Genomic DNA, 12,469 nt, shown 5'->3' with positions numbered 1-12,469 from the left:
GAAGCCATTTGTTTTGACCAGCTAGGATGAGTTAGATGTGAAAAATGTGAGCTCAGAGAACGTGCCAGTTAATCTGCTGGCCTCACAGAAGGTCTTAGGGGCATATGTATAAAACTCCCATTTTGCGATTCCCAATTTGCGATATTTAGCGATTAGCAAATTGAGATTCGCTAAGCGGGATGTAAAAAATAAATCGCAACTATTTCGCGATTTCTTAAAAATCGCTAAATATTCTCAGAAACACATTTGCGATTTCTTAATTGCGAAAATCGCAAATTAAGAAAATCGCAAAATCGTGAATCTGCAATCCAGGTGCAGCCTGATGACATCACAAACAGGAAACTGGAGTGATTTCCTGCACCTCTTCACCTGAGCCACACCCAGAGGCTGCTTGGAGAGTTGGAGGGGGCATCCCAGGAAAGAGCAACCAGCAATGGAGTCCAACAAACAACAGGAGGGCAAGGATGCAGAGAAGAGGAAGAGGAAACACAAGTTTTCAGAAAAGGAGCAGGAGGTCCTCATTGAGGAGATGGTGTGCAGCCATGAGCTCCTTTTTGGCAAGAAGGCACTGCGTGTCCCAGAGGCAAGGAAGCGCAAAATTTGGCTGGATATCCAAAATAAGGTCAATGCAGTGGGAGTCACCAATCGCACCATCAAAGAATTGCGCAAGCGATGATATGACATGCGCCAGAGGTCGAAGGAGAGTGTGGCAGCCAGACTGAAGGACGCAAACCAGACTGGGCGAGGACCATCCACAGCAGCACAGCCAACACCCCACGAGGAGCTTGTGGAGTCCACTCTCCTGCCTGAGAGCGTCGGTGGTGTGGCTGACATAGACAGCTCCGACCCTGCATCCAGCAACCAAGGTAAGATACATGCAAAATCAATCTGCACTGATCCCCATCCCATGCACACATCCCCAAATGCCCTTAATGACCTCACAAAATGTCATTCCAGTCCAAGTCTTACAGCACACACAGCAATGCATCATGGGACTTGTAGTACTATGTCTGACAGTGTGTCCATGAGGCAAAGGAAATCTAATGCAACATGTGGGTTGGGGATAAGTGAATGATACAGTGTCAGAGGTTAGCCGATACAAGCTGTATGAACTTTATTGATTGGTAATTGCAGACAAAGACACAAACTCATGTAGTCCCCTTTACATCCACAGCACAATCCAGGGCACGTGAGGACAGCGCAGAGGGAGAGGAGCCTGCACATCCTGGGGACTCCAGTGACGACACAGAGCGCATCCCAATCCAGCGCAGGAAGCGCACACATGTGCCCCCACTGCCTCCATTTGAGGATTAAATACCGGCCACAGGGGAGGACAGTGACAGGGGAGAGGGGAGTCAGGGTGTGTCACACATGCCCATTCAGAACACACCAAGGCCAAGGATTCAAACACAGGACACACGCAGGTCAAGGCCCAGGAGCAGCACTACCACCGAGGGAGAAGAAACTGTTTTTTCTGGCCTGGAACACAGCATGCTGCAGCAACAGCGCCTGCAAAGTAAAGCACTCAGATCAATAAATAGGCAGCTTTGCCGTATCCACCAGGATAATAAAAACATGGGGGAGGGCATCATGGCCATGGCAGGTGCCATCCGTGACCTATGTGACACTTTGAGGCACAACCAAGCCGCCAGTGAGAGGGCTGGCCGACGTGCCAATGCACGCCTTCACAACTACACCAAGGCCGTGAACCGCCTCTGCACCACCACCAGCACTCTCACACGCAGAAGCGTCACGATGCAGGTTGAAATGGCGCACTGCTGTCAGGACATAGCCAGAGGACTTGCACAGGTCACCACTGCTGTGGAGCAGCTGCAGACGGCCAACGCAGGTGGCAGCACTCTGATGGCCTCTGGTGAGAGTGAAGACACCTCCAGTAGAAACAGAATCACTCCTACATTGCCAGGAGAAAGACGGCGCAGTGGCAGACAGGGTGCAGGACAAGGGAACACCATGGGGGGCATTCAGCCTTAACGCCAAACACCACCAATGCGTCACCGAAGGAGGTGAACTGTGCGGTGACACTTAATGCTAAAAGGGTGAAGTAACCCTACTATGCTGTGTGCACAGTTACGTGTGCCTTACCTGCACTGTGTGCATAACATGTGCTGGGGACAGTTCCAATTTTCATAATTGTGAAGTGTGAATAAACACTGCACACATTATCAAGCTTTTTTGTCTCATTTCATCATTGCTCACCTAGAAGTAGTTTTGTGTGATCTCAGTCCGTCTCTGGCGTCCAGCAGCTGCCCCGACTCCTGATGCAGGTCTGGCAGAGGGAGCAGGGCGCTCATCATCCGATGTGTCTGTATCGGTCACATCAATTGTGGTGCCTTTCCTCATTGCCATGTTATGTAGCATTGAACAGCTTGCCACGATTTTACAGCAGGTCTCAGGGCTGTATTGCAGTGCGCCTCCACTTTTATGCAGGCACCGGAAGTGGCTCTTCAGGATTACAAAGGTACGCTCAATGACGCTGCGTGTAGATCTGTGTGCCCTGTTGTAGCTCCTCTCACTTGCATTTGCAGGATCCAGATATGGGGTCAGGATGAAGTCCCGCACTGCATAGACACTGTCACCTGCAGGGATAGATACAATAGGTAAGTCAATGTCCCCCCCTCAAGTGATGTAGTGGATGTATTGATGTGTGCCATGTATTTACCTAGCAGGTATCCCTCCCCAAACTCTCCAGCACTCAGACGTCTGTGTATTCCACTGTGTCTAAAGATGAAAGAGTCATGTGTACTGCCGGGGTATTTGGGGACGATGTCAGTGATAATATACTTTGCGTTGCACACCATCTGTATATTGAGGGAATGGTAGCATTTCCGGTTTCTGTAGACATATTCAGTTGCTGATGGGGGTGTGATGGCCACATGGGTCCCATCGATGCAGTCAATGACGTGGGGGAAACGTGCAATCTGGTAGAAGTCCAGTTTTGTTTGCTGTAATGCCTGTTGGGTGATGGGGAAGTATATGTGATGTGAGAGCCTCTGTAGCATTGCATCTAGAAAGGCATGTAAGAAGCGCGAAAGTGCACTCTGTGACACCCCACCAACCTCCGCTATTACCCGTTGAAAACTCCCTGAGGCCAGGAGGTGCAGGGAGCACAGGACCTGCACATGTGTGGGAATTGTTTGTGTCCTGCGTGTAGGGGGTCCCAAGTAGGGTTTCAGCTTCTCAATCAGGTCCATTATGGTCTGTGGGTGCAGTCTGTACTTGTCATAGATGTCCTCTTCAGTGTGCTGGAGCAGAGTGATGCGCAGCCTGAATATACGTTCCTGTCTCATTCTCCTCTGTGCAAGAGCCCGAATACGCAGCCTCCTGGCTATCACGAACATTGCTGCCATTGTGGTTGGGTCTGTTGCATTGTGGGGTGGTTTATGTACCTTGCACCAGTTTACCATCTGCATGCAATTGGTGTTAATAGCGATTTCTTAATTTGCGAATTTCGTGAAATCGCTATTAGCGACTTTTTCATACATTTCTTAGCGATTTCTTATATTGCGATATCCCTATTGCGAATTTCGCTAAGTTAAAAAGTCGCAATATAAGAAATTGCTAAAATATTCGCAAAATTTCAGTTTCGCAGCCTAAGAAATCGCTAATTTTGCGATTTCTTATTTTTTACTAGGAATGTGTGTCATACATATGTAATAGCGAAACTTTAGTCGCAAACGCTGTTTTTTGCGATTCGCAGCGTTTGCGACTAAATTTTGGTTTCATACATATGCCCCTTAATTAATTATTTTGAGAATGTTACTGCCTTTCACATATGTAGTTAGTCACACATGTACCACTGAGATATGCATTCAATCCCTAACACACCCATACATACACTCACCCAACCATACAGTTGATCACAGATGCACTCTTAAAACCATGCACCCATAGAATCACCCACTCACACATCTAGTCACACCCACCCTACCCACACAAACACTCAGGCACCCATACAGATACTCAGACAACCAATCAATAACCCATATAGACATTCATATAGCTATTCACAAAACCATGCAGCCACTTATACACCTACACACAGACACATACAGACATTCACACAGTTTAGTCACTAGTCCGCAGTAAGATAAATTTAATGACTCACTTATAGAGTCAGTTACGCACCTAGAAAATCATCCATTCACACACTTGTACACCCACTCATTCTTCCACAGGCCTTTCACTATAAATATATAAAATATATTTAAACTTTACAGAAACACACAGTCACTGGATGACATCATCAGTGATGTCATCAGTGATGTCATTTGAGATGTCATCAGTGATGTCATGAGTGATGTCACTGACCATGTCATGAGCGATGTAATATGTGACGTCATCAGCAGTGCATTGCGGGGGCGCGAGTTATAGTTAGCTGAACTAACTATAACAGGGGAATTTCTAGGGTTTTGTACGAGGGAAATGTCCAGCTAACTATAACACCCCTGAAACCTATGGTTTTTTCAGTGAATTTCAAAGGTTTTTTAAATGCTAATTCCTAACTATATCAGGCCTGAAACCTATGTTTTTTTCAGTGAATTTCAAAGGTATTTTAAATGCTAATTCCTAACTATATCAGGCCCGAAACCTATGTTTTTTTCAGTGAATTTCAAAGGTTTTGTAAATGACAATTTTTAATGTATTAACTGTTATACTGATTTTTTTTATACTGATTTCCTACATTTTTTTAACTATTTATTTTTAGATTTTTTTAAAATTACATTATAATTACATTATACATTACAATACAAAATATACTTTCTCAGAATGAATTACTTTAGTTTAAATACTTGGCAAATAGGCAACAGACGTTTAAGTACAGTAGTTACAGTTGTTGCAATGGCCAACCCAATTTCAAACACAAAGCAACATTCAGCTCAATGTGAATTTCTAGTTAAATGCAATTAGTTACATTTATGGATTACTTTTCTAACCACAGGACTGGATCCTAGATTCAGTCCTTGGACATCTCCTGTAAACAGTTGAGTAAAAGCGTTTTGGTTACAGTAGTTATTTTTAAGGAATATTATTGTATTTTAAAAGTTGACACTTAGAAATGTTTTCACATAGAATCACCAATGTTATCCTATGGCAGAAAATTCACTTAGCAGGTAAGTAGTGTTATCGTTACTTTTTCTTACTCAGTGGTGGATCCTGGATCCAGCACTGGCCAACCTCCTGTAAACAGTTGAAATAATGTGTTTAAGTCATACAGACGATTTTTTAGGAATATTTTTTGTTTGTGAAAATAGACACTTAGAAACTTTTCTGCTGAAAACCATACAATGGATTCCTATGGAAGGAAATAAAAGTTACTGGTAAGTACGCTTAGAATTACTTTTCAGGGTCAGTGCTGGGCTAAAAGATGCAGCACTGGGTTCTCTCCTGATTAGAGGTGAGTAAATCGGAATTCGTAGTTCGGCTGATTTTAGAGCAATATTTGAACGTTTAAAAAATGGACACAAAATTTTCTGCTGAAAACCACACAATGGATTCCTATGGAAGGAAATACAAGTTACTGGTAAGTACGCTTAAAATTACTTTCCAGGGTCAGTGCTGGGCTAAAAGATGCAGCACTGGGTTCTCTCCTGATTACAGGTGAGTAAATCGGAATTCGTAGTTCGGCTGATTTTAGAGGAATATTTGTACGTTTCATAAATGGACACTTAGAACATTTTCTGCTGAAAACCACACAATGGATTCCTATGGAAGGAAATACAAGTTACTGGTAAGTGCGCTTAGAATTACTTCTCAGAGTCTGTGCTGGGCTAAAAGATGCAGCCCAGGGTTCTCTCCTGATAACAGGTGAGTAAATCGGAATTCATAGTTCGGCTGATTTTAGAGGAATATTTGTACGTTTCAAAAATGGACACAGGAAATTTTCTGCTGAAAACCACACAATGGATTCCTATGGAAGGAAATACAAGGTACTGATAAGTACGCTTAGAATTACTTTCCAGGGTCAGTGCTGGGCTAAAAGATGCAGCCCTGGGTTCTCTCCTGATAACAGGTGAGTAAACCAGAATTCGTAGTTCGGCTGATTTTAGAGGAATATTTTTAGTTTGTGAAAATAGACACTTAGAAACTTTTCTGCTGAAAACCACACAATGGATTCCTATGGAAGGAAATACAAGTTACTGGTAAGTACGCTTAGAATTACTTTTCAGGGTCAGTGCTGGGCTAAAAGATGCAGCCCAGGGTTCTCTCCTGAATACAGGTGAGTAAATCGGAATTCGTAGTTCGGCTGATTTTAGAGAAATATTTGTACAATGGTGAAGGAAGGGGGCGGGGCCTGAGGTGATATGTGTGCAAACACGCCTTGTGGCGCGTTTTAAGTTGGGGAATTAATTCCTCTTCAATCTTGAGGTCCCCTGGGGGCCAACTAGCCCACCAGGTACCTCCAGTATGCGCCAGGGGGCTGCATTGCAGAGAGATGTTCAGAGGCCACGCCCCTTTTTACAACACTCTGCAACACAGCTCCGTGGCGCTTACTGGAGGTATCTGGTAGGCTAGTTGGTCCCCAGGGCCCCTCAGGATTGAAGAGGAATTAATTCCCCAACTTAAAACGCGCCACAGGGCGTGTTTGCACACATATCACCTCAGGCCCCGCTCCCTACCTTCACCACTGTGCAAACTTACCCCGTGGGGTGTTTTAAGTTGGGGGATTAAGTCCCCTTGAATCCTAAGGTCCCCTGGCGTCCAACTAGCCCACCAGGTACCTCCAGTATGCGCCAGGGAGCTGCGTTGCAGAGAGGTGTTCAGAGGCCACACCTCTTTTTACAACACTCTGCAACGCAGCTCTGTGGCGCTTAGTGGAGGTACCTGGTGGGCTAGTTGTCCCCTAGGGGACCTCTGGATTGAAGAGGAATAAATTCCCCAACTTAAAACGTGCCACAGGGCGTGTTTGAACAGCATCACCTCAGGCCCCGCCCCCTACCTTCACCACTGTGCAAACGCCCCCGTGGCACGTTTTAAGTTGGGAGATTAAGTCCCCTTGAGTCCTGAGGTCCTCTGGCGGCCAACTAGCCCACCAGGTACCTCCAGTAAGTGCCATGGAGCTGTGTTGCAGAGAGGTGTAAAAAGGGGCGTGGCCTCATTACACCTCTCTGCAACGCAGCCCCCTGGCACATACTGGAGGTTCCTGGTGGGCTAGTTGGCCCCCAGGGACCCCCAGTATTGAAGGGGAATTCGTTCCCCCTCTGCAAACGCACCTGGGGGCGCGTTTGCAGAGTGATGAAAGGAGGGGGCGTGGCCTCTTCCCGGTCCCGTCTTTTTTTTTTGTCTTTTTAAGAAGGGGGGCTGAGTAGCTCCCCTTCTTTTTCTTATTTTTAGGCCCTGGGGACCCCATCCCCCAGGGCCTGCCCCCTATTTTTTTTATTTTTTTTAAACTGTGGAGGGGGGCCGCGTGGCCCCTTTCCCTAGGCCTTAATTTGCCCCGGGGACCCCATCCCCCAGGGCATGGCTCTTTTTTGTTGTTTTTTTGGAGGGGGGCTGCCTTGCCTCCCTCCTGTGGCCTCTTTTGGCCCTGGGGACCCCATCCCCCGGGGCCGTTTTACATTTTTTTATTATTTTTATTTTGGGGAGGGGGGCCACATGACCCACCTCCCGGGCCACTACTGGCCCCGGGGACCCCATCCCCCGGGGCCTGGCCTCCATTGGGGACCGTGGGGGGGTCCCCAATCCCCCCACGGCCCGCCGGCTGCCCGCCTCCTGCGGGAGCCGGCATTGCTTTTCCACATGGGGAGCAGCTAACATGCTGCTCTCCATGTGGAAAAGCAATCTGCTTTGCTATTTGGAAGAGAGAGCAGGTTTCCCTGCTCTCTCTTCAAAATAGCAAAACAGTTTGCAATGGCAGGGTGGGAGCCGCGAGGCTCCCGCCCTGCCATTGCAAACAGCAGTGTCCCGGGGGTGGGCAACCCGGGACACTGCAGGAGCCGGCCCTGGGGGTGGCGGTCCCCAGGGCCACGACAAGGCTCCAGGAGGGGGGCCACGTGGCCCCCCTGCCACTTAAGTTAAAGCCCCGGGGGGTGGTGGTCCCCAGGGCTTGGGAGTCCGTATCGGACCCCCTACTTTAAATATGTAGTGCCCTGGGGAGGTGGCGGTCCCCGGGGCATGTGGGGGGGCTCGAGCGAGGCACAAGATGGCTGCCGACACTTCCTGATCTGGAATGTTGACAGCCAATTAGCATTCAGCTCATGCACGGCAGGGTGCGCGCTGGGTGCGGGGAGGGTCCGCGGATCCTCCCCGGCCATAGATATATATGTACTTTTAACTGTAATTTTCTCAGGAACTACTGAACGGATTTACACCATTTAAGCAAAAGGCACGAGTCTGAACTGAGGACTACCTCTTTGCCAAATTTGGTGTAATTCCGTTCAGCAGTTCGGGGTGTAGCTGCGACAACAGGTCCTATGGGAAATTGCATGGGGAAAATGCGTTTTGGGACCCCCCCTTTTTTCTCAGCCCCCGGTTGACGAGTCACCGCAAAACTTTCAGGGTAGGAGTGGAGCGGAGCTGGCCAAAAGTTTGGAAAATTTCACGAAGATTCGTCAATCGGCGCCCAGACTTATTGGGAATAGAATGTTGCGGATTTCCTATGGAAAATAGGTCCTAACTATAGCTATCTACTGGCGACCGCCAGTAGATAATACATATATATATATATATTGTTTTACCAATGGCCCGAAGCATTTCAGGAGGGCACACAACAGAATTCCCACCATCCGGTTTATAGCACAAAACTTGCCTTCATTTCACACTTCATTAGTTCTTTTCCCAACGCGTTTCAAGGAAATGCTCCTCTTCGTCAGGGGTTCGCTTGTTTAAACAGAAGGAACAGCCAATCCGTCTTTTATCTTCATGGCATCTGCATGTGTTTAATTAGTTACAGCCATCAGTTGACCCGCATTATGTAGAGCGGCATGCTGGGACTTGGAGTCCCTGTTATTCCCTTAGTGGGTTAAGTTCCTTGTGTCCATATATAAAGCATGCATATTTTCCTAAGTTGGACACGTGGCATTTCAGGAAAGTCTATTTATACGTGGAACTCTGTGCTGCATCGCGCTTAAAATCATTTCCAGCAGCAGCCTCTCATACTGTGTGTAGATGGTGCTCCTCCCCAGGACAGGGCTGCCCTGCATAATTTTGTTTCACCAATGGCCCGAAGCATTTCAGGAGGGCACACGACGGAATTCCCACCATCCGGTTTATAGCACAAAACTTGCCTTCATTTCACACTTCATTAGTTCTTTGCCCAACGCGTTTCAAGGAAATGCATCTCTTCGTCAGGGGCTTGCTTGTTTAAACAGAAGGAACAGCCAATCCGTCTTTTATCTTCATGGCATCTGCATGTGTTTAATTAGTTACAGCCATCAGTTGGCACGCATTATGTAGAGCGGCATGCTGGGACTTGGAGTCCCTGTTATTCCCTTAGTGGGTTAAGTTCCTTGTGTCCATATTAAAAGCATGCATATTTTCCTAAGTAGGACACGTGGCATTTCAGGAAAGTCTATTTAAACTTGGAACTCTGTGCTGCATCGCGCTTGAAATCGTTTCCAGCAGCAGCCTCTCATACTGTGTGTAGATGGTGCTCCTCCCCAGGACAGGGCTGCCCTGCATAATTTTGTTTCACCAATGGCCCGAAGCATTTCAGGAGGGCACACAACAGAATTCCCACCATCCGGTTTATAGCACAAAACTTGCCTTCATTTCACACTTCATTAGTTCTTTACCCAACGCGTTTCAAGGAAATGCTGCTCTTCGTCAGGGGCTCGCTTGTTTAAACAGAAGGAACAGCCAATCCGTCTTTTATCTTCATGGCATCTGCATGTGTTTAATTAGTTACAGCGGGCAAAGAACTAATGAAGTGTGAAATGAAGGCAAGTTTTGTGCTATAAACCGGATGGTGGGAATTCTGTCGTGTGCCTTCCTGAAATGCTTCGGTATATATATATATATATCTACGCTCCACTCGCACTGTGCCAGAGTCACGCGCGGTCGGGTGCTTTTGTTACGGCAGTGCTGTCCGCAATTTATTAAAGCTCAAATATTCCTCACATTAAAGGAAATATAAGCACTCATGGGTAACGTGTTGACGGATCTTATTGCCAGAACAAACACATTTCAGCGGTCTGCCTTCTTCGGTGTTACCGACACATCGCAAGCAGCCGTCATTTAAACACACCCATGTGTAATGAACATAAACAATGGACAACTACAACAATACAAAAGCGATAGCGCCATCTTGTAATGTGTAAACATTGTTACTCGTATGCTAACGCATTAAAACCAAAGCAATGCAAATGCATATTGTTTCAGTTCATTAACTAGCAGTGAAAGCATACTGTCACGGTAACACTGTTATTCAGTAATCACCGATATTCAACAATTTTCAATAATTCTCCATGATTTCATGCCCCATTTCGGTAGTATTTCTACCTACTATTATCTTGGCATCATATTCATAAGATCTCGCCATGAATCGGCAACTGTCCATTACACATTACCTAATTGTGTGAAGAAATGAACAAGGACTATTTCCTAGCACAGCAGTACCATTTCATACACAAAACATTGCTACATACAAGTGAATCCATTATTGTAACCATGTACTCTTAAAAATTCAAGTACCCAAGTGTGAAGCTAACTCCTCATTACTGTTCAAACCTTTGGGGAACTTAGTTTGTAAATCAATTATATATCGTGATTCCAACCTTTGCAATTTCTTAAGCCGATCTCCCCCTCTGATGTTTTCTGGAACATGATCAAGGCCAAAATATTGTAGCACATTTCTATTGTTGGAATGTTTTTCATCATAGTGCCTTGCCACAGGATATGATGCATCACTTTTTGCAATTGCCCTCCTATGTTCAAGTATCCTGATTTTCAAAGGATGAATAGTGCTGCCCATATAGCAAAGGCCACAAGGGCATACCAAGCAATAAACCGCATAAGAAGTGCTGCAAGTCAGAAATTTCTTAATTGGTCTTTTTAGATTAATATCTGGTACTAAGTATGTCAAAACTCTTTTGCTATTTGAGCAGGCTTTGCACTTACCACATGAGAAAAAGCCTTGCATATTCTTCAAGGTTCCCATCGCTAGCGGTTCCTTAGTCAAATGACTGCTTACTAACCTATCTTTAAGGATCTCGCCGTCTTAAAAGTTACCAGTGGATAAGTTGGAATGTCCTCACTTATGACATTGTCCGTTCTCAAAATATGCCAATTCTTTCTAAGCATATGTTTCAGAAAGTTGGCTTCTGCAGAATATGTTGTAATCATCCTGAACTTGCCTCCATGTGGGTCATCCGACTCTTGCCTTGCTTTTTTGCTATCTTCTAACAGGTGTTGTCTGGGGATCCCCCTAACCTTCTGCAGTGTTTTCTCTATGAAAGCTGTGTTTTGCCTCGCGGCAAAAAATGAAACGCACTCACTTGTAGACAGGAATTATAGCAGTTTTATTTCCAAGGTTTTGCCATGCCCAACGCGTTTTGCCTTTGCATAAGGCGTGATCAAGCCTTATGCGAAGGCAAAACGCGTTGGGCATGGCAAAACCTTGGAAATAAAACCGCTATAATTCCTCTCTACAAGTGAGTGTGTTTCATTTGTTGCCGCGAGGCAAAACACAGCTTTCATATATATATATATACATATATATATATTCACTGAAAAAACCATAGGTTTCAGGGGCGTTATAGTTAGTTGGAGATTTCACTCGTACAAAACCATAGAAATTCCCCCGTTATAGTTAGTTCAGCTAACAATAACTCGTGCGCCCGCAATGCACTGCTGATGACGTCACATATTACATCACTCATGACATGGTCAGTGACATCACTCATGACATCACTGATGACATCTCAAATGACATCACTGATGACATCACTGATGACACCATCCTTGTGATAGAGTGGCAGACCTCCTCTCACCCTAATATAACCTTTGACACACACACTCAAAAATACAAACTAACATTTTCAAAACAATGGACATACCAATACCAGTTACAACACACCTATTCAGTAATTCCAAGATCTACACACAGCTCCACTCATTCACCAGCAGTCCCTATACAGTCACTCATACATGTACTCACTCATCATATGTACTCATACACCTATACATCCTGTTACACACCGCCACTCATCCATAGAGTTACTCACACACATAGTCACACTTGCAAACAAAGTATCAAACATCCATTTACTTGCATATACAGTTATACACACACTACAACACTTACTTCTACAGTAACTTACACATACTTACTCTCTTAAACAATTACTTATAGAAACACCTACTTGTTTGTACAGGAACTCTTCCACTCTCTCACTCTCACATATACTCACTTATATACACCAATACTCACATATGCTAGTTTAAAACATATGTAGTTACTCATAAAGACACTATTGAGACAGTCAATCACTCACTAAAACACCCATACACA

General features: G+C 45.5%; 1 protein-coding gene across 1 annotated transcript in view; it reads right to left on the bottom strand.

Moving 5' to 3' along the window:
- Positions 1–1,091: 1,091 nt before the first annotated feature.
- Positions 1,092–12,469, bottom strand: part of LOC146772933 (uncharacterized) — a 53,624-nt gene continuing 42,246 nt past the window's right edge. The window contains exons 3-4 of the mRNA XM_085638227.1: positions 2,218–2,597; positions 1,092–1,509 (exon numbers count right to left, since the gene is read on the bottom strand). Of these exons, the coding sequence (XP_085494353.1) occupies positions 2,218–2,597 (380 nt within the window). The 3' untranslated portion in view covers positions 1,092–1,509. The remainder of the gene's footprint in view (positions 1,510–2,217; positions 2,598–12,469) is intronic.

Source organism: Triturus cristatus, chromosome 12 (assembly GCF_964204655.1).
Source record: "Triturus cristatus chromosome 12, aTriCri1.1, whole genome shotgun sequence".
In the NCBI taxonomy this organism is placed as follows: Eukaryota; Metazoa; Chordata; class Amphibia; order Caudata; family Salamandridae; genus Triturus; species Triturus cristatus.
The sequence above is the reverse complement of the archived record's forward strand: the minus strand, read 5'-3'. Positions and strand labels throughout refer to the sequence as shown.